The 27,777-nt window shown below is 40.0% G+C and overlaps 1 protein-coding gene across 1 annotated transcript in view; it reads left to right on the top strand.

Moving 5' to 3' along the window:
• Nucleotides 1-27,777, top strand: part of LOC110958200 (SH3 and multiple ankyrin repeat domains protein 2) — a 329,760-nt gene that overhangs the window by 136,200 nt on the left and 165,783 nt on the right. The window contains 2 exon segments of the mRNA XM_051937780.1: nucleotides 3,065-3,181; nucleotides 11,381-11,458. Coding sequence (XP_051793740.1) covers nucleotides 3,065-3,181; nucleotides 11,381-11,458 — 195 coding nt within the window.

The following is a 27,777-nucleotide window of genomic DNA, read 5'->3' as shown; positions in this document are numbered from 1 at the left end:
GGTTTCATGGGGGGTTCCTGCAGTCAGAACAAGTGCAACAAGTTCAGGCTTCCCTGAAGTGGCCCACTAGTCCCTGCAGTTTTTCTTCAAGTATAAATTGGTTTCTACCAAAGCAGTGTTGTTTCTAAAGTCATGACACTAACATGAGTAAACACGCCAAACGTACTTGCTCCACCTTCTTAAATGAGAAGATTAGCTATTGTCAATTAAACTAGAGTCTGAGATTTTTCTGACAGTCTGAAGGCTAATCTATGAATCAGTTCTGTTAACAATTGACAAATTAACTGGTAATAAAGATAATTTATTCCATCCTTATTTGTAACTTCTTCAAGCACCAGTAAGTCAGTTCTATGATCTATGAGCTCACTCCAAAACCACTTGCATATATTTATACGTTCACCAGCAGAACTTCTCATGAACCAATCATCATCTCTTCGCTTTCAATCCCAGCTCCCAATATTCTGCCAGCGAGCTGACCTCAGTCAAATTATAACTTCATCATCAGTGACAGTGAATTGTATTTAGGCTGTGACTTCCCCAGATTAACTACTTGACATCTTTCATATTTGTCCTAATAATTTGCAGTGTGAAAATAAACTGTACAATTTTATTCAGTTCGGCTACAGAGTTTACTAAGATGTATTAGTCAAAACATGCAAAACCAAGTGAAGAAATGTGCCAGAGACATTAATGCTCCTGATCCGTAATTTGAGGCTTTATTGTGTAAGTGAAAAACGAAAATTATAACAGTGTTCTAACACCATGGTCACAATTAACCCCTATACATCACAACTCCTTCTTTTTACTGAAATAGACCAAAGACTTGAAAGTGCCTCGTTGGTTGGAACAATGAGAATAGTGTGTACTAGATGGTGTGTGCCCTTATAGATGACAGAAAAGAAGTGAAGCTATTGTTTTGCTGTGCATTTTATTACAAAGGAACCGCTGCTGCTATTGTTGGTGTCTCAAAAAATGTTTTTCAATCATGAAGCTTTATGCTTTCAAACAATGGTTCAAAATGCAGCATTTCAAATACAGAGTAGAGCTGAACAATTACTCAAAAATATAAGTGAAATATGTAAAATGTGTCATTGCCTAACATTTTAATCACATTTAAATTAAGCATAGAGACGGCCTTCGAGTCCTGTTCTCGGAAACATATGGAAACATATGATTAAGACTACAGTATTATTTGGATAGGAAATGTAGAAATTACCATTACCACTGAACTCCTCACTCATAGTGCACCTTTTGTTTTACGTATTGTTTCGCCCTAATACAGAGACAGAATTGTCATTCAGCTGTGTTTGGAAATGAAAGTGAGATTTTCTCTGCTCTTCATCCCCTGACAAGATCAAGTCAGATTACTACTACAGTATTTCTAAATAATAATCACATATTAATTTAAAACAACAAACACTGATCCAAGGTGCTTTCAATTAGAGAATTAACATAGCATCACAACTTTGTGTAATTTAATAAAACCTGCCAGCTGTGTGAGAGATATGTTTTTTTTTAAATTGCCCAAATTACACCTTTTATCAGGCAGAAACTGTAAAACTGAAAAAAAAACTGTCTGACTTATTTTGAGCTTTCCAATCATCCATGAAAGTACCATATGTAACGATTCTGTCAGCAAATTGAACCAAATCCAAGCTCCAAATCATGACATTTCATCAGATTGACTTTATTCTTCATATGTCATTTAGAAATTCATCCTACAGATCCTGTAAAACACAAAACATTCTGCACTTGGCATTGCAGTCATTAGACCATTATCTAGAAGTAAGAGTTAGATGACAAAAATTCAGGGACTTTATGTCATTCAGCACAGAGCAGGTAGAAGAAGTATGGAAACAGATTAAAAGTATAAGTAATAAAAAATGTACTACGATGTAAAAACACTATTTCCATCATTGTTAACGTGTGTGGGCGCTTGAATAATGTTATACATGCTGATTCCATTTTCTTTTTCATCCTAATAAAATCATCAAAGCAATTCAACTTTGTTTCTTTTTCTCTTTTTCACAATTTATGACACTATAACTTTTGTTATGCTACACAAAAGACATAGACAAGAGTTCTCTATGTCTCGCCCTTGTTACTGCTTCAAATGAGGCACAGAAATTTATATTGCAGTAAAAGTGAGCTACCAATAATTAAAAACATGACAAAGCCCAAAACGAGTCCAGAAATGACTTGGGGTTTAGAGGGTTAAGAGTGCTTTATTATAATTTGACTGTAGGTTTTAGCATTATGTTTTTGAAAAAAACTCCCATTAAAACACACATGAGAGACTCAAATCAGTCATACACATTATAGCATTCTTCCTGGAGAACCATATTTACCTTAATTCCATCTAGATTTGAGCTGTTGTTGTGTCAAGGACTTAATTAATGACCTGAAAGAAACGACTTAATACCACAGCAACTTTGAAGTAGCAGAAATTTCACTCGATAAGAACTTAAAATTTAAATTTCAACACAAATCAAACATACTTGGCTAGGGAAAAACTTTATTTTGTAGCACACTGCTCACTTGACAATGAAATACTTTCCCCTGTTACCTGCTTTGGTCGATAAGTAGCCGTTGTCCCTTCTTCTCAACCCCCCAATTGTCTGAAATAAGCTGCAGTGTAAATAGGCCATTTCAAAATAATCCCCCCATCCCTCCTTGGACCAAACAGATAACTGGCATCTTTCACCATAACTCCCAACGCTAATGCCATTTACACAGAAACCTGGATCATAAAGGCATCATAAAGGCAGTAACATTCTGCCCAACATTTGTTTTTAACTCCTGGCGGATTCGACTGTGCATTTCTGCATGATATTGCTTTCTGATTCGCTATCGGATTTCTTTAAGCTTCCCTCATCTTCCATCCTATCCTCCCATCATTTGATGATGACTGGGTTCAAACTGAGGCTACAGATGCTCCTCAGCTACTTTGCAGCACACTGACATCTAGTGATAATGGCATCTTACTGCAGCTGCTCTCTCAAAGTTTCAGAGGCTTTTTTTTGACAGATGCTACATATGTGTGTGTGTGTGTTTGTGTGTGCAGGCTTGCCGTCATGGCCACGTGCAGCATCTGGAACATCTGCTGTTCTACGGAGCAGACATGAGTGCCCAGAATGCCTCGGGAAACACCGCGCTGCACATCTGTGCCCTGTACAACCAGGTGAGCCGTGGGGGTGTGTGTTTCTGAGCTGCATCAGCACAGGTGTGTGTTCATGTGTGTGTAATGGAGCACTACTGGAATGACCTGCTACTATTTTAAGATTAAAGCCAGCTCTATCAAATCTGACTGAAGTAGTGGGAGAAATGTGGAACATAGCTGGCTGTGTGTTTGCCATTAAGGGGAGCGTAATCACAGACATGCTTCAAACTGATCTCTGATGTGCATTTAACCAAACTAATAAAAGTTAAAATGCAAAAAGAAAAACACACAACACTGGGTGAAGCAGAATTCTGAAGAAATGCAACTGAAAGACGTGTGCATCAGGAAGGAACTAACATCTAAGGTGATATAAATTATTTCACTTTCTATAAACCATTCATAAACTGGAGTCCTACTACAAGTAATGTAAATTTCTCCATACAACTGGGGCCTTTTAGCTTTAAGATTTATCCTGTTTTCAGCTTCAATTCACATTTGTCTTGTTTTCTGATTTAATTTTCTTTGCATATTTATATGCATACACACATACATTATGACAACTGCTATTTCATATATTTATTGTTATTTTCCGGCATCTGTTTGATCAATGTTATCAGCATATTTTCTGTACCGATTCGAGATCTTGGTTCATTAAGCATTATATTGAGTCAGACTTGCATCTCATGCAATTATTTTATTTATTAAAGCCACACTGATGCAGGACGATGAAACATTTTCAAGACTATGCTGGTACAAATCAAAAAACGTATTTTATTTAAATTTGGCTGCCATCCCCGTCAAGGTGGTCTCTTTGTGCAGTGGTACTCAGCTCTCAGTGCTCCTGTAACACTTGTATCATGTGATTGTCACTGACAGTCCCCACTGTATGTAAACATGCCAAGCACCATCTGCAGTGGGGGCAGAGTACTTTGTGAAAATGGCAAGCCTTAAACTTGAACTTAAGTTTGGGGAACACAAGGAAGTTGCATGAAGACGAATTTAATAAGCAGGATGCATGGAGAGTCACGATTGTGTTGTTGTGGCTAAACAACTAGTGCGAAATCAATGTGAGTGGGTACGCAGCGAGTTGCTGCAGTCCACTGCCGATGTGAATGTTGAAGAAAACAATGAGCATCTCGCTGGTGCTGACCTGATGCTCCCTCTCTGGTTTTGGAGGCTCTTCGCTTGTGAAAACAACCTTTTCTGCATCAGTTTTTGTGCATTTTTAATTTCTGTTAGCTTTTTGGGATTAGTAGGACTTGATAAGTGTAAAAACTAAACAATGCTACTGAATAGGAGGTAGTTTAAGGGGATAAAAGTTCTCATATGGCTTGTAGCTTTTGGGTAACTTATTTTTGGTGCAGAAAACCCAAAATGTAAAGTCCCCATATGACTGTGCATAATCATGGGAGGTTAAGACTCTTTCTTCAGTAACACACCTGAGCCTGTTTGATTCCTTGTAGTCCCAATTTGTGCTTTTTCAGTTTATGCTGTTGATGTTTCTTTTTGTAAATAGAATTCCATGTTCCAGGGTTGATTTCTCAGTTTGTGACGTCTATCGAATTTAGAAGTAAAAGCAGACTCAAGAGGTAATTGTCTGCCACATTCAACATGAGGAAATGTGCTGTTTTGCTTGGGTTTACAATCCTTTACATTTTCTGTCGTGCTTCATCAGATAGAACTGATTCAACAGTCGTAAACCTTCTCTGCTCACCTTCACTGTGTTTGGTGACATTCACTTTGTTTCTGCTGCTGACTTCACCTCATTGAGTTCTGCTCTGTTTGCAAACAACCTGCAAGGTCTTTGTTCCTTTTTCTCAGGGGACAAATTATGTGCGAGTCTCCTTGCATGTTATTTATCATACGTTTCAAGATGAACTGCTGCAGCTTAGAGTATCCCAGGTGAATAAACATGCCACCAAGACACTGTCTATGTCTAATTGCAACAACATCTAACAACTATTTTCCATCTGTAGCATGAAAAGTAAACAACTTAAATGAGGTAAACTCTTGATGATAGATAAATTTATATTGCATAGTTCTTGGTAAAGACATGAGAACAAGATCTTTCATACATATTTAATTTGGTTTGAACATCATCAGTGACAGTAGCAACCATAAACAAAAGTTCCTTTTGACTGCTGATTCCATATAGCTTCAGTTTCTGCTTTTACAATTATTATTTCAATGCATATATCCATTATCATCTGCTTTTTCTGGTGTTTTGTAATGGTTTGATTCTTGAGGATAAGGCTGGGTATATTCTAAACCAATCAGCTACGATATTAAAACCATTTGCCTAATATTGTTAAAGTCCCCATCAGGCCACCAAAATTACTCTGACTCATTGTTGCATGGGCACTAGACTTCTGCCCCTGTGATGTCTTGGGAGTGCATCATTTGGGTTCTGCGGCTAGCAGGGTAGAGCCTCTTCTTCAGCTGCATCCCACAAGTGCTCAGTTGGACTGGGATCTGGGAGTATGAAGGCCGGCTCAAAGCCTTGGTTCTTCGGGGAATTTTTGCCGTTGGAGACCATTGACAGTAAGGGGTTGGTTTGATATGAAAGAATAGGTGATTTTCTACTGCAAGAACTTGGTGCAGGTGCAATGTGATGTAAACATTTACAAGAATGTTTCCATTGCAATGTGGGCTTGGACAGCTTTAGTTTTGGTGAGTAGATCAAGACAATGACCAAGAGTAGTTACTGGACTTAACTCTAGTTCTATGAGCACAGAGGAAATAGAGCAATGGAGGTTTGCTGGGGTAAGCCATATTGAATTGTGCATTGAAGATGATGATGTTTGAGAGGTAAAGACCGCCATGCAAGAAGAGACTGTTTTTCCATTGTAGGAACCTGTAGGATTTTGTAGGGTGGCACAAACCTTTTTATGTTTTCCAACTACAGGAGCTGTCATGGCAGAGCCTGTTGTAGGGGAGAAAGAAGTACCCCCTCGAGTTGATGAAGATTGGTTGAGCTCACAGAGGACAACAAGCTCCATTTTATCTGCCAGTATCCCTTTCAGTGTCCTTATTGAGTACCTCCTCTCTAACATTGCCACATTCAGCGTAAAATTCAAGATACAGGCAAACATAACAAACCTCCATTGTTCTTTGGCATGCTCATCAAATTGGAGTTATGTCTGATTCCTACTAATGGTCATTGCTATGGTGCAGTCAGAGTTAATTTTGTGATTGAAGCTGTTTGACTGTACACCACAATGGAAACAGTAAGACTAAAAGGGCAGATTAGGGGACTGTTTTTGTAGAAGTTTGGTGCTGCCTCACACTTGCCCAAAATTCCTGTGGTGGAAAGATGCCTAAGGGCAAGAAAGAGTGATGGTAGCTGTCTGCTCCAAGTTTAACCAATCAATGTTGTCCTCTTTAGGTTTAAACAATCAGTGTTGAGGTTCACCCAGCAGTGTTTCAGGATGATTCAGAAGTACCTGCCCTAAAAATGGCCCTGATAAAGACTCTACATGGACACTTCTTGCAGTAGGAACATGTTCATTGGTTAAGACACCACAAAATGGCTCACATGTTCCAGCAGCAGAGCATCATCTGTCGTTAAAGTAGGTAAACACCCAAGACTTCTCAGCAGATCATTGTATTGGAACAAGATGATCAATGTCCTTCACTTCACATTTAGCTTACTGTCAACAGGTACCATGGAAGGACCAAAACCAATTGTGAATTTCCACTTTGCTGTAGAGTTCCAGTGTTGATTAAAAACACATCAGTGAACCTCTCTGTTCCTTCACAACCACAAACACACACACACACTGTAGTTTATTTTTAGTTTCCCACAGTATCGAGCCCCACATACACTGGCCTGCTGCCCAAAAATGTGGATTATTCTGCTTCTGAAAATAGTTTCCAATAAAAACATTTTTTGGGAAAAGCAGCTGTTTTAGAAAATCATTTACCTTAAAAAAAAAAGCATTCATGATGCACTTTTAAAAACTTATATCCTCAATAGGGACCATTGGTACTGGGACTGAGTGGCACAGTCAAAATAGGAAATGATAAAAGTCTTGTCCTCTAACTGAATGTGGACAGAATAGATGAGCCATTTCAAAGATCACTTCAGTTAAACCTGACTTTCTACTCTCTTACTAAAGGTCAACCATAGCCTCTGACACTTGTTTGTACAGCCAGTCATCTGAGACCAGTTTACACATTGCCCTTGGAGCACGGCCCGCTAAGCAGCTTCGAATGAAAAGCAGCCAATTGGTGTATTCAAATCAAAGCACGCTTTTAGTTTCACTTAGAAAATCCATCCCTGTTTCTGTAGCAAAGAAAACATGGGCTTTTGACATTTACAAAGTGGCTGATACACTACAAAATTGATTTCTTAAGGAAAAGGTTACCACTGTTGTGTATATTTCTTTTCGTGAACAGCGTCTTTGTCTCTCTGGACTTTTGGACTCCCTGGCCTGTCTGTGATTTTTAAAAAAAACTGTAGTTTCATTGCCATTTTTACTGTCCTTTTTAAACAATGTTGACTTAAACTGAGAGGAAATGGTACATTTTGTGAGGGACTGTTTTCAGCTATGAATTAATACAGCTTTGTCTGTTGCCCAGCTTTCAAATGTGTATTCGGATCTAAAATTCAGAAGGTGTAGTCAGGGTGAGAAGGGTGTCCAGTTTGGGAACCTTAGAGTCACCTAAGTAGTAGTTAGTAGTAGCTACCTTTATCAGATTGTGACCTTCAGTGCAAACTAAACCATTTTGCTGTGGAGTGGGAAGCAGCCGTCCATCCATCCATCCATTTTCTTCCACTTATCCGGGGCCGGTTCGCGGAGGCAGCAGGCGAAACAGGTCGTTCCAGACGTCCCTCCCACCAGCGAGTTCTGAGTCTACCCTGGGGTCTCCTCCCAGACAGACGTGCTAGGAAAACCTCCAAAGGAAGTCTCCCTGGAGACATCCGAATTAGATGGCCAAACCACCTCAACTGGCTCCTTTCGATGCGAAGGAGCAGCGGCTCTACTCCTCATCGAAGTAGATGTTGAGAGTCCGTGTTGAGAGTCAGTACTTCCAAGTCTGAGGCCATGGTTCTCTAGAGGAAATACATGGATTGCACCTTCTTGGGGGCAACCCGAGCAAAGGAGTTGAAGTATCTTGATTGGTTGTTCACAAGTGATAGAAAAATGGAGCATGAGATGGACGGGTATTTTGAGGAACCGTCAGCAGTATTGCAGGCATTGTACCTGACCAATGTGCTGACGAGAGAGCTGAGCCAGAAGGCAAAACTCTAGATTGACCAGTTGGTCTTTGTTCCAACCCTGTCTGAGCTTCGGGTCGTGACCAGAAGAATAAGATGCAAGCAGCGCAAATCAGCTCAGACTTAGAGATAGTATAAGTAACTCAGACATATGAGTAGAGTCACTGCTCTTTTGTGCCAAAAGCAGTCAGCTGAAGTGGTTTGCGAATTTGAGTAGGATGCCTCCAAAGTGCCCATCGTGGAGGTTTTCTGGACAACTGTATGGAGATACTAGTTAGAGCCAGAATTTGTTGGAGAGACTGCATACCTCATTTGACCTGGGATAGCCCAGAAGGAGCCAAAAAAGCCTGTTTTGGGGAGAGGGTTTCTAGAATATCCTGCTTAACCTGCTGCCACAGAGACTCGACTCTGAATAAGCAGAAAAAAATTAATGGATGGCTAAATGGTCATATACACAAGTTTAGAAATTGGATTATTTGATAAACAGACTACAAATAGGGTGGATTTTTTTTTTTAGCTGAAGTTAAGGAGCAAGACTAAACCTCAAACACTCCTTTTCCTGTCTGTCCTTCACACAATGCATATTGACTTCTCTTGCACAGAACAACAAACACTGCAAATTTCATTTCTGGTGCTGAATTACCAATTTCATATCCCATTAAATAACCTCTCTGAGTCTTGCCTTGCACATCATTCAATGTCACTATTACATTTCTCACTTGTTATCACTCCCGTCGAGACAAAATTACCCTCAGCTTATCTAAAGCAGATGTAACTCCAGCAACACCTTTTGTCAACCAGAATGGTACCACTCTCTTCTAGCACAACCAGCTGTTCCATTACTTCAGAAGATGGTTTCCTGCAGAACAGCTTACCACTTTCTTACAGTTCGTCCAAACCGTTCCTACCATCGTCCGCCGCTTATGAAATTCTCCAAGTAATTATCAGTCTGCTGCGAACCTTGGAATCGGTATCTTGTAGCTTCTTTAGCTGACTTAGGTGCAGAGACCAATATAACATCCACTAAATTCATCACTGTATTTAACCTCTACTGTATCTCCAAAGACGTCCTGGGTTTCTCACTGTAACAAAGTAAATTAGACACCCACCTAAGCCCTCACAAGCTACGAGTGCATCATGTACAAACAATAAATATCTAAATACTTCCACTTCCAGTGCTCTGTCCTTGACAGAGACTGCTCAAGTTGTTGCCTGATCCTCGTCCCTGTCAAACTTTAGACTGCTTTTATTTTTCCTTGGAATCTGGTATCTCCATTTTATGTTCCTGCAACACCTTCAGCATTGGAACAGATTCAGTGGCTTACAGGAGAAGTGGTCCAGACCCAGAATAAGGTGGTGGGTCATTGGTCTTAGCAAGCTAACTAACTTCATATTCACTCCATTGCTAAAGAGTGAATTGCTCAGTCTTCTCTCCATTCTTAGGGAGCTTTCTTTGGGAGTCTAGCTGATCCTGAACAAAGCCTTCCCTTATCCCGACTAAGCATCACACTTTATATCTCAATTCAGAAACATTCTTGTGCATCTCACTGACAAGCACGGTCCTTGAGCACTAATATTATTACTTAATTGCTAGTTTTGGTCTCTTCACTGCATGTTGGTAAGAAGAATATAGAATATGGTCTGGCCTTACCCCTTCAAATCTAAAAATTACTAAAGCCTTGTCACGTGGCTCTACATGGGCCCATGGAGTTTAGATAGTAAACGCTCTCTAGGACATGAAATCACAAAAGTTTGATGTAGAGAAATAAGGTATTTGTAGGCGATAATTAAAGCCTAGAATATTGCAGTCTCATCTCTCAAAGCTGGCGTGTTGGAGCAATAAAGATGATGATAACGATGGCAGCATCTGTGAAGAAGAGGGGGTTGATGTAACCTGTTATTGATTGTACTGTATGTCATAAATATGCATGAATTCTCACTCCTGTTTGATAGATGGAGTACTCTGAACGGATTCCAGTGTAGAATGCTGCATAAAAAAAGCACGAAAAACCTCAAAACTTCTGGCAGGAGAAAGCGAGAATTTCACTGTCATCTTCTCCATCAGTGATCTCCGCTCACTAACACAACCTGAAATGCACAAGAAAAATCCATTTGGAGATGAAGTTTCCATGGCGTCCAAGCTGCAGCGGCTGGGATTAGCTTCAGCTTCGTGAACGCTGGAGATTTGACCTTTCTCACAATGCGTCCCGCTGTCTCTCCGGTTCTTGCATTTGCTTTTGTGCCCAGCTTCTAATTATCCTCATTGCTCACATTTCCAGCTCCATTTTAAATGTAGCCTATATGGGAAAAACAAAACATGTCGTGGGATTGCTACACTCCAGATGGAGAGTAAAAATAACACACTGATGCATGTCTTAAAATGTCTAATCGCAGTGATACTTGTCATGCCGGCTACACTGTACAGATCACGGTGGTGTATCATTATCTGTGTGAGATAATTTTTCAACTCTCAATAGCTTATTGTGGATCTAAAAAAAGTATTTATATTCATGTGTGTGTGCACAGTGCATGCGTGGTTGAGCACTTTGTGGGCGATTTGTGCAGTAGATTCAAACCCCTCAGCACTCTATCTCCGTTCTTCTCTCTCTCTCTCTCTCTCTCTCTCTCTCTCTCTCTCTCTCTCTCTCTCTCTCTCTCTGTTTCTCTTTCTGTTTCTCTTTCTATCTCTCTCGCCCTCACTCCCTCTTTCTCTTTGAGTGCAGCAATAGATACACATTTAACAGCGAGAGAAGCTCCATTCCTCATATAGGTAGTAAATGTTCTGTTGTTTTATTCCTTCCATCCCTGTCTCAGTGATGGCATGCTTAGATATTCATCAACTCTGACCAGCTCCTGCACTGCTCTACTTTTGGAAAAAAAAATCTGCTAATTTCCTGGAAATTTCCTGAACAAAGTAGGAGCATGAAATGGTTCCAGTGTTGTCTTACGGAGTGTTTCAGCTTTATGTTTTTAATGATGTTTCTCTTTTTATTTCCTAGGATAATTGTGCCAGAGTGCTGCTTGTTCGCGGAGCTGACAAGGAAGTGAAGAACTACAACAGCCAGAGTCCATTTCAGGTACTGGAAAAAAAAAGAAGACGAAAAACACTCTTCTGTTGTTTGCATGTTCTCTAATTATAGAAAATAAATTTGTGCTTTCAGCATAACGAAAACATTTTTAGCAGCACATTTTCTTCATCTCATTTGTTACCATGGAAACAGTGCAAAATGAACAAGGTCAGCTACAACCAGGGATGTAAATATCTTTCTGGCCAATATTAGATTTGGTGTAATTAAGCTGTGTTTAGAAGCAAACTGAAAGTGAGCATGGGATGTCGATGGTGTCTGTTTAGTCATTCAGCTTCTTGTCCTTGAGTGAATGGCTATTTTTTTTTACATTACATATTTAAAACGGAGTGTTTCGTCTGTGAATGAGTTCAGATGCTTTGAGTTTGTCTTCAAGAAACCCAAGCAAGTCCAACTGCGTTTGTTTTAGTTCTAGGACTGCTGAGAATCTCCACAGATTTTGTGTTCTGCACCACACTAACTTTGAGGAACACTGAAAAGAAGTTCTAGCTGTCTGTTTGACGTTATCCAACTTGTTCTGCAAGATTTTCCTAGAAAAAGAATTTGGTGGCAGAGGACGTAATTTTTAAATTAACCCTCTGAACCCCAAGTAGCGTCAGGACTTTTTTTTCTGCTTTTATTACATTTTTCTCACTGTGGGCTTATTTTTTACTGCGATATAAAGTCCTGCACCCTAATAGAAGCGACACAACCATGACTTGATCTACAGAGGACTCAAAAGTATCTTCTGTGCAGAATAACGCAGATATAGTGCCATTAATTGTTGAAAGGTGAAAACAAAAGTAGAATTTGTGTAATTTCTTTTACAAAAAGACAAAATGAATTCAGATCTACATGTATAAATACTTCACTATTTGCATCTATTTACGATTTACAACTTGTAAAAGAGGGCTGCACAGTGGTGTAGTGGTTAGCACTTTCACCTTGCAGCGAGTTCATCCCTGGTTCGTGTCCCAGATTTCCTTGGATCTTTCTGCATGGAGTTTGCATGTTCTCCCTGTACATGCGTAGGTTTTCTCTGGGCACTCTGGCTTCCTCCCACAGTCCAAAAATATGCTGTGGTTAATTGGTTGCTCTAAATTGCCCGTAGGTGTGAATGTGAGTGTGATTGTGTGTCTGTATATGTAGCCCTGTGACAGACTGGCGACCTGTCCAGGGTGTCCCCTGCCTTCGCCCGAGTCAGCTGGGATAGGCTCCAGCACCCCCCATGACCCTAGTGAGGATAAAGCGGTGTATAGAGAATGGATGGATGGATGGAACTTGTAAAAGCGCAAAGTTTTTAACACTACTCTGCTCATCAACTTGTGAAAAATGTTTTACCGTGCAGAATGTATCTTCCAACAACTTGCACGTCTTTACACATTTTTTTTTAAAGCCGTGCTGCCTTTATTTTATTAATCTGATTTGTTTTATATTGCTCTGGTTATCAGCTGTCTGCTCTGTGTAAACACTGCCTGCAGTTCACCTGAGAACTCTTCATTTTTGTCATGTGACTGTTGTTAGAGTGGAGTCCGTCACATCTTCTCAATTGCATTGAGATGGCAGAACTTTTGTTTGTTTTTTAAAGGATCTGGTGCCCATGCTTTATTTTTTGAAAATTTTTGAAATTAATTATTTAGATAAAAAGTAATAAGCTATTTTTTTAATCATAACTTAATATGATTAGTACAAAGAAAATTGAAAACCCAACGATTCTTTTTGTTTTACAGTTTCTGGCTGATAAATGGTGTCATTCAGGTGATCTTTTTTTAAGAAAACATGCCTCAAAATGACAGCATTTATCAACCATAAACTGTAAGAATAGAAGGAATCAGCAGATTTGTTTAACTTTCTACAGTTTTCAAACTAGCCATATGTCACACATGAGTAGTTCAAAAGTCATCAGAAAATTGAAAATCGAATGATTCTTTTTGGGGGGTTTTTCAGTTTCTGACTGATAGATGGTGTCATTTTGGTGATTTTTAAATTTTTTTTTACGAAACAAGCCTCTGGAGACAGAGCACGAAAGTTGCAGTTTTTATGCAGCAGTGGCAATGTTTCATGCTGTAGTGCATAGATAAAAGAAATGCAAATGCATAAAACCTGATGCACAGTTACACATAAAGCAGTACAGCTTCAGTGTTTGTGTAATTAACTGGGCTGGTACTACATGTATCCTAGTGCATGTGGATCAATGCGTTTGTGTTTGTATGAGTGGAAGTGTGTACACATCCACATCCATCCCTGGAAAAAATACCCCAGAAGCTATAAGAGCTGCCTAGCTGGCATGTTTGACTCATAACCTACGCCTGAGTTACAAAAGAGCCTTATTCAGGCAGGCGTTTATGAAAGGCAGTCCCACGGGGTCCTCGACTGTCCTCCACAGCCACTCCAGTGGAGCGCTTCATTAGCTAGAGCGCTTCATAAAGGCAGTGAGTCCGGGCCGAACGGAGATCACATCGGGGTGTTAGTCAGAGTTTGAGCTGCGGTGCTGGTTTGTAGCTGTGGCCTAGTTTTAGCTGTGCTCATGTTAACCTGCAGCTTTGTTTCCTTCTCTGTGATGCATCTCTTTTATTTGAACAGAGTGCAGCATTCAGGATCAATAATCTGCTCGGCTACATTATATACGTGGAAGCAGAAAACAATCATCTTTTGTTGCAGCAGAGTTAAAGGAAACACTTATTATTTATATTCTATTAAATAGCCTGGTGATGATTTTCATCGTGGAAAAAGTTTGCAGTGTTTGCACAACAACAGGCTGTGTGTTGCAGCCACCCTTTTAGTACTAATTTGCTGTCCTCAAGCTGAGAAACACCTGTTTCAGCTTCATTTTGCTGGACGATGTCTTGAGAACCCTGTTTCTGTTTGCCAGATGATGATGTTTGGTGCCATTTTGGTGTGTGCTGCTGGTACAGATCGGTGATAATTTACAAGGACAGCTTGAAAACATGAATTTACATCTGTTACGGTCTCATCCTAGGTTAGTATTGAGTATTGTACTGAGTTTCTGTTTGTTTGTACTGATAGACAGAAGTCTTTGACTCAACTGAACTAAGTAAATTTAGCACTTTCAATACCGACAGTTTACTTTAAAACACTACAGCGGCAGAATCAGTGGGTCCGTGTTGCTTTAGGCTTGGAGTAGAATTTAATCTGAAGCCTTATCAGAGGCTATAACACTGCAACTATGTGAAACTAAACTGCATTCTCAGTTACAGTTTAATGAAAACCTATTTTTTCCGACATTGTGACGTATCAGAAATACATTTCTAATCAATATACACTTCCCATCCAAAAAAAGGTCGCACACTCTAATATTTCATTGGACCACCTTTAGCTTTTGAAACGCCACACATTCAGTGTGGCATTGTTTCGATAAGCTTCTGCAATGTCACAGCATGTATTTCTGTCCAGAGATGCATTCATTTTCTGCCAAGATCTTATATTGATGATGTAATGGGATTGCTGTGCAAAGTCTTCTCCAGCACATTCCAAAGATTCTCAGTGGGGCTGAGGTCTGGACTCTGTACAGGCCAGTCCATGTGTCAAAATGACGTCTTATGCTCCCTGATCCTTTCATTCATGATGTGAGTATCATGAATCCTGGATCATCATCTTGGAATATGCCATCAGGGAAGAAAAACTCTATTGATGGAAAGACCTGTTCATTCAGTATATTCAGGTAGTCAGCTTACCTCATTCTTTGGGAACAGAACGCTGCTGAACCTGACCAACCCCCAATCATAACCCTAACCCCCACAGGCTGGTAGGCACTAGCCATGATGAGTGCATCACTTCATCTGCCTCTCTTCTTACCCTGATGCTCCCATCACTTTAGAGCAGGGTAAATCTGGACTCATCAGACCACATGACTGACCACTTTTGTTCCTTGAAGATGATGGTTCACCACTATCCTTCAGGTTCTAATATTGCATTGGATGGTTCTTAAAGTGATTGTAGTAGTTTCAGAAATCTCCTTAATTATTTTCTTTGCTTGATGCAGGCCAATAATTTGATCCTTCTGAAACAGATTAACAGTCTTTCTACGACCACAGGATATATCTTCTGGCATGGTTGTTTAAGAAATGAGAAGCTCCTCACTGCATCAGCTAGTGGTTAAATAAGTTATTGCAGCTGAAACATATTCATCAGTGCAGTACTTATCCAGTGGAGGGCTCTTAATGATTTGCTTAGTTAAATCCATGCGGCTATGCTTTTCTTGGACAGGCAGCATGTCTTTGCTATTTAAGTTAAGGGTTTACTGTCACTCCTGTTCAGCCAAATGATCATATACTGGATGTAGCGGGGCTCATCACCTTAGTGTGAATGAAATTCAAAGCTTCAAAAGTGTTTTGAAAGGCTCATATTTGAACCCAAACAGTGAACCTACGGAAACAGCAAGTAAAATAAAACGTAAAGACCTTTATTATTCGTTGATTTAACCCCTAAAAACTAATCTCTGTTTCAGCATTACATATTTAAAAAATTTTCACATCAAAACAACCCCTTTCAGCCTTAAAATGTTTTAGATGTAACTCTACACGTCACTATAAAAACTATTTTGTGAAAAAATAATTGTGAAAATCTGGCACCCTTGTGAGAAAAAAGATAATTTTATTTAATAATATAACCACTTCAAAAATTGTACAACAGTTGAAAATTACTGAAAATATCTGTAAAATAATGAGATTGTTAGCTGACTTAAATTCTACTATCACGCATTGTAACATCTAACATGAAAATTTTACTAGTTCATATCTGTAAATTATATACAGTTTTGGCCTATGTTTTTTTTTTCATTTTATTTTATAGTTGTCATGTAAATGAATACTTTTTTCCTGTGATTTTTACTAGCAAAACCAGTAAATTGGAAAAATACCAGTATTAATAGTATATAATAATAGTATAATTAGTTAAAAACTGTTTTCGCTTCCACTAGAATGTGCAGAGCTATGAAATCCCTGTTTGTCTTCACATCCACCCATCCCAACTTGCTGCAGTTCGAGTAAACCAGCCCACTTGTAATATTTGTGTAACTGAGCCATACATGTTCAAACTTTAAATTGCTGGGTTTCCGCAGGGCATTAAAAAGCAAAGTTGCTTTTGCGAAAATTAAGGCCTTAAATGGCATTAAAAAATCATTAAATTTGATTCTCAATGGCAATATAAATTGTTTCTGCAATTTTCAAGAAAAATATTTCACAATAATAATATATAATTGTAGACTGCGATTCGTCAGATATATGCATCTGCGTATATATACTGAACCATTGCGATAACCGTTCCGGCCGTAACGGGACAGTTGCCAAAAACTGCATGTTTTTAAAGTGGCTGGGAGGCTGGACCAGGTGGAGGACAGCTGGGAAGTGGGGAAATGCAAAAACCAGCAAAAATGGCCTGTAAACCTGGATTTCAGAGAATGACTACAGGCTGTTGCTGGTCAGGGGTGGTTTCCTGATTCAGAAATAGGGAAATGTAGGGACAGTTTTCATATAAGATCATCATTTACAAAAACAAACCCGTGTAATTTGTCAAGTTTGCGGTCATGGCATTGACATTTTTACAGTATAGCATTAATATGGCATTAAAAGGCATTAAGTGTGACTGGCTGATTTCTGCAGAAACCCTGAACTGCTACAAGAAGTTCCACTCTATAAGCTGAATGGGGTGTGTTTCTAAGGTTTGTTACAGATGAAATCCTGAAAGCCTGAATCTATGTTCTTGAGGCTTTCTTTGGTACAGTGCTGTGTCCATGTGGAAGTACTCTGCCATGGTGATGACTGCTTGTTTTGCTCATTTATTGTCTCCTAGCATACAAAAAACCCCCACAGGGACATGTTAACAAGATAAAAAACTGCACTTTTACCAGAGGGGATCTTTAAATCTAAGGATAATGATCCCACCCGGGATGCGATCCTCAGTCTCGTGGGTGAAAGTCCTGATGCTGACTTAATCAACCACCACCTCCTTGACCTCCTAACACAGACTTCTATCCACATCATAGTCTTTCCTTCCGGGAACAAAATACATCTCTATAATAAATGTAAATGAGAATACAGAGTAGTTGCATATTAACAACAAGCTCAGCAGCACTGTCCTCAAACTCATACAACCACACAGGTCGTATGTAACATGCCCCGGAATACGACCCATGAGAGCGTATTTAGGTTAGCGCCCCTACGGGAGACAGGAACGCATTACGGGATTTAATTTGCGAAACGGCATTTCCCTCGCGAAACGGCTTTTTCCTCACTTTTGCAACTCGGGTTTAGGGTTAGGGTTAGGGTTAGGTAAAAGTTTGTTCATGGTGACGTTTCAGCTGAGACACCGGAGTGTCGATATTTACTCAACCGCTAGAGGTCGCTTAACATCAAAACGTAACACTTGGTCGTAATACGGCCGTGTACAGTCGACCTATGTGGTCGTTTTTTTCTATGAGGACAGGCTCCTATTTGTCTCATTGTTATTATTACTGGTGTCAAACATTTAATTACTGCATGTAGCGTGTCAACACCAAGCAACTTTATGATGTTTACGTGAACAACACGCTGCTGCTATAGAAAGCTTGAGCATTCCTTTACTGTATTCACACAGAGAATAAGCTTTCACTGATATGTACGAAAAAGCATGTGAATCACATGCTCTGACCTTCACCTTTTAGGTCAACACAATCCCACAACGAACATGAACTATGTGAGATACTGAGGCGACGTTCTCCACCACCGTCATCAAAACAAAACATGTCGTTTGTTCCTCCAGTAGATTTCTCTACGCATGGAAAAAAATAAGTCACTAAGACAGTTTATGTGGGCTTTAATTTGTCACCCAACGGTATATATCAATGTTGCAAATGAATGCAAAACAACACAGAATAATCAAATTTATGCTCAGTCGAATGAGTTGTGTTCCATTGTTATGCAATGTATGAGACAAAGCGCCTCAGGCACATAAAACAACAATGTAAGTGATACACTGGGTTGCTTTTTAATCACATTTTGCTTCCATCTATAAACTTGGATGACAGATTTTAGTTTCACAGTGGCGCGATATCGCATGTCTTAATTTCCCATCACTTTGGAATAATAACATCGGGTTTCGCTGCCAGTTCGTCAGAAATGAGGAGCTGGAGTTGCTTTCTGGACCCAACGTTTTGCTGGAGCTTTCGGCAAACATACAGCCAGAAATCTGTTGTAAAAGAGACACAAACAGCAGTTCCTCTGCTGACAGCAGGCTCAGCAGCAGAGCAGCGAGCAGCCACTAGACATGTTGGACTCTCACTTGTTGTCGAGTGGAAAAAACTCGCTCTCTTGCTCTTACTATCTTTATCATTGTTGCACTCTCCTCCTACACACCGAGCCAGGAGCTGATTCCAACAAGTTTATGCCTGTTTTCTGATCATCTGGCATCTGGGAAATGTAGGAAATAAGAAACAGAAGTAGATGAAGGAAAGAGGGATTCGTGCACCAAAAGCATGAAATTACATCACAATAACTCCAGTAATGCAGAAAGTATGTACAAGTATAAGAATGAACTTCTCTTCTAGAATCTCTGTAGAACCTGAAGGAGAAGTCCAGTTGCTTTTTACTGACTGACCGAGAATCTTCACCGACATACAAGACTACATATGAGAATGGATTTTTCTTTTTTGTAGTATATCGAAATATTGAGCTGTCATTGTAAAACTATAGGCACTTATCTGCAACTGTAACATCCTCAGCTGGTTTCTGGTTTCATTCTTTCCAGCAGATGTTGGATGCAGTGATTTGCTGCCATTCAAACGAATAAGCATTGATTCACAGTCAGGGTTCCAGCTCCTCCCACAGATGTTGGCTCTCTGTGAAATCTAGTTAAAGAACCCCTCAGGTGAAAACCATTAAATTTACCTTGTTAAGGATTCAAAGAATTGAAAGGTCTTATTATTATATGCAGTAATGAACTAATTTGCAGTGAAATCAATTCTTAGTTAGCGGCGTTTCTGTGCAGTGCCGTGAGACCATGTTCATATGGTGTTTTTTTATATGCCAGACTCATAATGACATAAAATACAATGAAATAAACAGTCAAGGTCATGCATTTCTGTCTTGCAATGGCGGCATACAAATGATGGTGTCACGGCTTAGCGGGTCGGACCTGAGCAGAGAGCCACACTACCAAGGCTGGTTGGAATGAGAATGTACTTTATTGTTGGGAGTGAATAGTGGCTCGGTGGGGGGAAACCAGGGTGCAGGAGCGGGGAGCGGCTGATGTAGTGGGGGGGTTTGGCCAGGTGGGTCTGGAGGCTCCGGGAGGTTGGGAGGGAAACAGGACAGGGGGTCCAGGCAGGAACGGGGGGTCCAGGCAGGAACGGGGGGTCCAGTGAGGGGGAACCGGTGATGAATGGGTTGGGGAAAACGGACGAGGGTTCTGGGCAGCGGGATCCCGGACAGCTGGGTCTGGGTGAAGGCAGGAGAAAACAACGTAAGAGAATGGCAGGAACTCGACAGATTTTACAAGAGGCTAGAGAGCGAACTGAACCGCATAGTCTTTGTTCAACAATCTGGCAGGGAGTGGAAGGATGAGCCGGTTCTTATTGCTGAGGAGAGTAATCAGAATGATGTCCCTCAGCTGTCCGGGAGCCGTAGAGGTGGTTGATTGCCTGAGTGGAGTCAGCTGGGAAGCTGAACTCCACTCAGGCGCCGAGGTGTAGAGGGACAGGGGAGACAGGGAGAGAGACGGGGGCAGAGGAACAGGAGAGAGGAACAGATGGGAAAAGGGGTAATTGGGATGTCAGGTGGGAAGGACGGGGGTGAGGAGGGAGCCCTGACAGATGGATTACTGAATTACTCCAATATAACTACTTAGCATTGTAGAGTAGTTTTGCAGTGTTTGAACAGAGACGTATGTGAGCTGGTGTGCTCGAGCTGCAGGAAGATAGAGGCAGGAACTTCATAGTTGTGCACATTTTTGATGAAACAACGGTGTAAAATTACATCTCAGACATTTTAGGGCAGGAAGGGATCATTTTTATGGGAAAAAACAGTCAAATATTTCAGTTTGCTACAAAAAGATGAATTTTTAGGAGTTCAGACTATAACACGAGAGGGACTTTAAGTACTTCCTTGCCTTTCTTTCTCTATGGATAAGACTCTGAACTTGAGGACATTAACAGAGCAAAAATATTCTATACTATTATTACCTGCTACAGCATTGAGATTTCCCAGAAATATGTACGTGCAGAAGATAAGGTTTCTAAACCCACTAGAAAATAGTATAATAGCAACAACTACACCACCGTGGGTGTCCTCAGGCAGTATAATCAACGATTAAGATCTAAGTGCTAAACCCTCACAAACTTAAATGATGCCGCAGCTGCAATGTTTCAGCTTGTCAATTTGTGTGAGCTGAAAGCAAGATGAAGAGTACATTTTTACCAGCGTTTAATCACACACACTTTAATCAACATCTCAGTTGATTGCATACTGTTTGTGGCGTTGCATTGCTTTAAACCATTTTTGAAAACCATCACAAGTCAAACAACACCTGTAAATGTGTGCGGACATTTGACTAAAAACACACATAACTCAACAAACATGCAACAAATAACAGCTGAGCAGCCAGGGGGTGTCACTGATGGATAAACTTTCCTGCACCATTCATGCTTGCTTTCTGAGCATTTTAATGTTGGCTGGATCACTTTTTTACTTTGTAAACTTTGTGCAAGTCCCTCAGAAAAGTCTACACATATGGAACAATCAGAAAAGATGCATGATAGCATTGAAAAATCTACATCAGAGCCCTCATGGAATTGAGGATTTGACAGTCGGGCAACTGTAAATGGGCAAGAACAAACATAAAGGCCCATGAGTCTGTGAGTATGGAGATTTATGGTGTATTTATAGTTTTTCCATTTTATCTACACCAGTGACGCAGGTGGGAGCATTTCTGTACTATAACGCATTATGCAGTTGCGCATTTCCTCACAGATGAATTGCAGATGAGAAATCCCGTTTTATGTACAGTATGTGTAGCGCTTTATTTGCCTCTACCCTACACACCATCATTAGGATCCGCACAAACTACTCCACAGTGTAAATGTTAACAAACAGCGATTGCCTCAGCTGAGTGAGGCACGTTTACGCTGCTGCATGTGCTCTTAATTAGGACATTCTGTGGGCGTGTTGTGGCCGTTTGATATCATGTGTCAGTCCAGCGTCTGTGTATCGTGTATGTGTGTGTATATGTGTGTGCGTGCATCAGTTTAGTCTGATAACAGTTGTTGCATGTAGCTAAAGGAGTGAGAATTTAACTGAAGCACAGAAAACTCCCATCATCCTCTGAGTGTCCCATTTTTTAGTTAGAGGGCTTTCAACGAGATAAAAATTCTTTATTTAACAGTGCCCTCCAACAATTGGCCACATCCTCTCTACTTCACTTGCTCCTCTTTGCCTTTTTTTGTGCGTTTGCATCTCCTCAATCTGACCTTTATGCCCTTTTAAGCTCTTCATCTTTCATTCTCTATAAAACCTAATTTCATTTACCTTTCACTCCAGTTTCATCTTCACGTTCCTTATATCTCGTCTGCTCTTTTTTCATCCCATTCTTCTAATCTAATTCCTTCCCTGCACTCCTCATTATAGTCTTTGTCTGTTCTCCACTTCCTTCGTGCCCTCGGTGCCCCCACACATTTTCATGTTCTTCCAGTCGCCCTTGGCACATATAGCAAGACTCCATTTCCCCCCTCTGCCTTATTATTCAAAGCCCCACACAGTGAATCGCAGCCAACAGCGGCACGTCACGTAGTGAAGTAAGTGTCTGAATGTTCACGTCAAACGACCTGCTGCCATCAGGGCCAGTTTTGCCAAAGAATAAGTAGGCGTTTTGTGATGAAATTATAAATAGATTATAAATAGATCTGTAAACAGATTCAGTTTTAACATAGATCAGCTTAACCCACGAATGGAGGAACATCCGCAAAATCATGCAACTATGAGGATCTGGAAACGAATATGTTTCACATAATTTGTTTTGTGCAGATTATAAATTCAAATGCCACTACTTGCATCATTCTTACCATCACTCCTTACAGCAGCTCACTAATAATATTAATGTGAACCCCAGGGTAGCTTTTTTTTTTCTGCTATCACTGTGGGGCTACTTTTCACTACATTATACAGTACATCACTGCACCTCTATGGAAACAGCACAACCATGGTGAGGAGTAGAGAGAAGTTACAAATATCTTTCTGTACAGTATGATGCAGTTACAATGCTTTAAGTCATAAGAAGTAAAAAAACAAAAATAAAATTTCTTTATTTGTTTAAAAAAATGTAAAAAAAAATGTAAAAAAACAACAACCCAAAAACGTCTGAAATCAACATCTACAACATTTTTTCAACAGCCTATGTTTGTTAAATATACTGGAAAAAGCTAGAAAGACCCTGAATTTTGTCAAGTGATGTTTGGTAAGAGCTGAATGAGTTATCGCTTTTCAGGTGCACCAATGAACACAGTATTTTTTTGTTGTTGTCTGATAGTAGAACTATATTTGTGTCAAATTTTTGAGTACAGTCAGCTCATTTTGATGAAATATCACAATTTTAAGCCAAGATTTGACAGAAATGAGAGGGTCAAAGATGATTTGTTCAAGAAAAGTAAAAAACGCAATGAGTTTTTTAGTTTTCTTCTAACATGCATTTAATTTCATGCCATAGTATTGTCAGAGTTGCTCTCAGGTGGATTTTTGAGCAGCGAACAGAGCCAGGTCAGCTGTTTCCCCTGACCTCAGTCTTTACTTGAAGCTAATTTAATCCTCTTCAGACTATAGCTTCACATTGAACACACAGGCATGTCATTGACCTTTTTTCTACAAGCAGATAATTTGCCAGAAATGTTGAACAAATCCTTTAACAGCCTCCAATGAGTCGTTAGAGATGAACAGGCCTCATGAAGCTGTGCAAACCTTTGATTTAATATGAATTCGTTCATATTTTTTAACACATTACAGTTTTTGGTCTTGCTCACGTAGATTAATTCACTGTGAAACTCAAACAGCCTCAGAAGAGATATCTGGAGAACTTTGGAAGCTTATGTGCTGATCAGCTTGCAGAGTTTCAAACTAATGTGTAATTACGTGTTTCCTCCTTCCTGTGTTGGACTTTGGTTCTTCAATGATTACAAAGTGATTTTCCTTTCTCTTGCCCCGCCTCTTGGTTTTATCCAGCAGACCTGTTACCTCTGCTGATGTTCCACTCGGCTGCTCCACATCCGTCCCATCCCCCGCTGTGTTATACACAACCATTTGTCTCCATGACAACCAGGGGAGTACAGGAAAAGAATCGATGTGGGGGCGGGCAGTGATGGTGGTGATGGCAGTTGTTGGGGTGAAGGTGGGCGGCGGAATGACAATGAGAGATAAATTGTGACGGCGCTTCCCGTTGCTTATTGGTTACCTGGTTTCATATCTCAGTTGATCAGCTGAAATTAAAGCGTCTGGAAGGGAAAGCAGTGGGCCCATGTAAAATCAGAGGCTTTGGGAAATCAGATGATGTAATGGGATTGGATGAGCTTGAATGTGGCGCCAGTAGCTTCATCTGGAGCTTCTGTCGACTGATGTTGACTGAGAGAAGCTCGTCCATGCCATCATGTTAGTGGATGAATATCAAGTTGCTTTTTTCTGTTTGAGTTCCGTGCAAAAAGGACATTTTTCTCTGTTGTATAGGTCGTCCTTGACATTAAAGGAACACTAAGTACACTGCGAAGGAGACTCTCTTTATTTGAGCTAATCCCTAACAAGTAAACAAACATTGTAGTCCTTTTTATGGGCTACTTTGTGCCTTTTAAAAAGAGCAATGAGACTTAGCTTTCATTTAATTTATAATAACCAGTAACAGCCAAGTAATTGCATGAGCTACCGCTAATTTTTTTTTTAAAAAAAGCCTTATTAAGTATATCAATAATCCTTTTAATGCCAAACTAAATTTTAGCAGAAAGACGGAATTTAAAACTTTACAGGATGTGTACATTTAACCAGTGATGGAATGCAGCTAAATATATTTACTCCAGTATCGTGCTGTCATCAAATATGTGATGAATTTTTGTGACACTTTATACCTCCACTCCCATACACATTTCAGGAAACTATTACTACTTTTAATCACTTTGCAAATGAAATAAAGAAATTCACGCAAAGCATATGAAAAACTGAAAATATGATGTTTTGGGATTAAATAAACTAAGTAACAGTTTATACAAGTACAGCTGGAATGATCCGTCGATCAGTTAGTCGATGGAGAGATCACTGGCAACCACTCTGATCATCGTTGGAGCTCTTATGACGGCATTTCTCGCTACTTCTTGAAAATTTGAAAACCAAACAATCAGTCAAAGAATAATTAGCAAATTAATGCGTACTGAAAATAATCAATAGTTGCAGTTGGATACAGAAATAAACTCCAACTACAATGAAATTCTGCTTTTTAATTCATGCATGCATAATATTCTAATGACAATGGGGTATTTTTATGCAAAGAGCACTTTTATGACTTAAAGTCTGTTTTTCTGATGATACTTAAACTTTCAGTGCAGCAAAGTGCTTCTACAATGTGGTATTAGTACTTTTACCTCAGTAAAGAATGAAAATACTTTCTCCAGCACTGTACTTAACAGCCACTGAGTGTCTAACAGAAGCCCCTCTTGAGTTGCATTATGGAAATTATAGGATCTGATGATTTAGGAGTTTGGCCTATCGTACAGTCGAAAAGTCAGGATATTTCAACTTGTTTCCATTTTTATCATTGTCGGCTCTTTTTTTAAAGAGCTCCCTCTGAAAAAAATCAGTTTTTTTATGGAGGTGAGTTTTTAGAGGTTAAATCAACACCCAGAGACGGAGTTTGATCTCAGTCTCTTGGGAATCCTCCAACTTTATGGAAGTGCGATAGTTGGTTTCATCACTTAGTTGGTTTAGCTCTTTAAAGGTAGTGTCTACAGATACGGACCCGTACCCGTAGCCTGTGGGCTACGGATATGGCACTTTCCATTTGCCAGACAGATATGGACCCGTACGCGAGTCTCGCAAGTCAAGAAGCTGCTAACCACTGCAAACTGTTGAAAGGTAAGCAAAGGTTAAGGTTAGGGTTAGTGTTAGGGTCAGGTTTAGGGTCCATACCTGTAGTACCGATGCTACGGGTCCGTACCGCTAGCATCTACCGGGAGTCACGTGACCAGATCTCGCGTATCTGATTGGCAAATGGCAAGTGCCGTATCCGTAGTCCACAGGCTACGGGTACAGGTCCGTACCTCTAGCAACAACCCTCTTTAAAAGCAGGCCCAATGAGGTGAGAAACTTTCAGGTAGTCAGACAGGTTGTGAACAAAATAATCAAACCTGTTTGGATGAGAAAGCACAGATGAACAGTGACTTTATTATCAAACACAATTTACAGACACATGTAGCTTCCCATTTCACCTACTAGTCACAGCTGTGCAAACTCACAGTTTACATGTGCATTGAAGTATTATTACAGATATGAACTTAGCTTTAGTATAATCTGGATAAACTGTTCTTCACTTACAATCTATCTGCTTCTATTTCTTTAACTGCTGGTCTTTTTTTTATTGTGTTATTGCATTTTGAGATCTCAACAGTTACAAGAAATAATCAGCAATTACTTTGTTTCTGACACCGTAGTCTGTAATAAACTTTAATTTTCCTTTAATCAACATTGAATCCTTGTCAGCTGGACTTGTAAACAGGCAATCTCCAACTTTAAAATGTCAGAATGAAACAATGAAAAGCATTTCTGTGACATTTCTCCCAAGATCAGATCTTTAGAAGCCAACAAACTGTGATGAATGAAGCTGATTCATAATCAATCCTCACATTTCATCTGATAATATGACAGAATTTCTTATTTCACTCACTTGGCAGCACAGATTTGGTGAGTTGCACATCAAGAAACATTGAGAGGTCTGGGTTAAAATGGACTTAAAATGGTTAAAGATTCTGTATTTAATGTAGGATAACTGCATATTTCAACCTTGAGTATTTCCCATTAACTTTGTGGCTCTAAATGTCAGACTAACTTTGCTCTCTTTGCCACTTTTGAAGAGATTTTGGGAAATCGACTTAAGCGGGGAGCACTGGGCAGCAGCTCCCTGCAGCTCTCCAAAGAAACATGATTTTTACATGATTGAGTCATTTGAAACATTCATTAACAGAAATTAGCCACCTGGACCAGCCATTTTGCTCGATATTATCTTTTGCTGAGTGTGTGGAGAGCTGAGCATTTGGTCCGGCTGCTCTTGCTCTCGTCTTCCAGTGGATGTTAGAGATTCATAAAACCATCTCCATGATTCATCAGCTGTGGTTTCACAGCTGAGATTATTCTCATTCACGGGCACCAAGTCTGTAATCTGCAGAAAAAAAAATAATCAATGTTCATTTCACTGATGATTATTGATCAATATTAATGACTTATCTTTATTTAAGGCCAGGAGAAAAAAGGTTTATTTTGAATTTAAGAACTCTAGCAATTTGAGGAAGATACACCATTAACAATTTTAATATAAAACATTAAATAAAATATGCTGAGACACTTGTACAGAAGACGGCTAGAGCGAAGCTGCAGCTACAACTACATTTCTTAGTGGCTGACCTGACAGAGGTCCAGCACTGGCCTTGCTGCATACCCAGTCATGAAGTCTTCCAGCTTTCAGAGCAGGCTGCCGTGAGCACGTTGCTTCATGAGAAGTGGTCATGTGTGTTTTTAGACTGTAAAGTCCAACTAGCAAAGTTAACTGCTGCTCCCAATGGGCCACAGCATCCACCAGGGATTCTGTGGGCACAGATCGGGGTGATGAGAGGACCAGGGAGCCACAGACTAACTTGCTTTGGGAGACCTGCTTTTCAGCCATCAAGGAGAGAAGGGGCTCTGTTATCAATATATATATGACACCAGCCCAGGACCTCCACATCCATGATGGACATTTCAGAGTGTCCTTTTATTGTGGGCAGTCTAAGGCACACCTGTGCACTAATCATGGTGTCTAATCAGCATCTTGATATGGCACACCTGTGAGGTGGGATGGATTATCTCAGCAAAGGAGAAGTGCTCACTGTCACAGATTTAGACAGATTTGTGAACAATATTTGAGAGAAATGGTGATATTGTGTATGTGGAAAAAGCTTTAGATCTTTGAGTTCATCTCATAAAAAATGGGAGCAAAAACAAAAGTGTTTTTATGTGTTTTTTACAGCGTTTATATTTTTGTTGAGTGTGGTTTCGGTTGTATAGGAACGTAGTTATGTGGAGACTGGGTTGAGTGAGCTCAGGAACACCAGGAGGAAAACACGC

Source organism: Acanthochromis polyacanthus, chromosome 2, assembly GCF_021347895.1.
Source record: "Acanthochromis polyacanthus isolate Apoly-LR-REF ecotype Palm Island chromosome 2, KAUST_Apoly_ChrSc, whole genome shotgun sequence".
In the NCBI taxonomy this organism is placed as follows: domain Eukaryota; kingdom Metazoa; phylum Chordata; class Actinopteri; family Pomacentridae; genus Acanthochromis; species Acanthochromis polyacanthus.
Note: the sequence above shows the minus strand (reverse complement) of the source record. Positions and strands in the feature narration are given on the sequence as shown.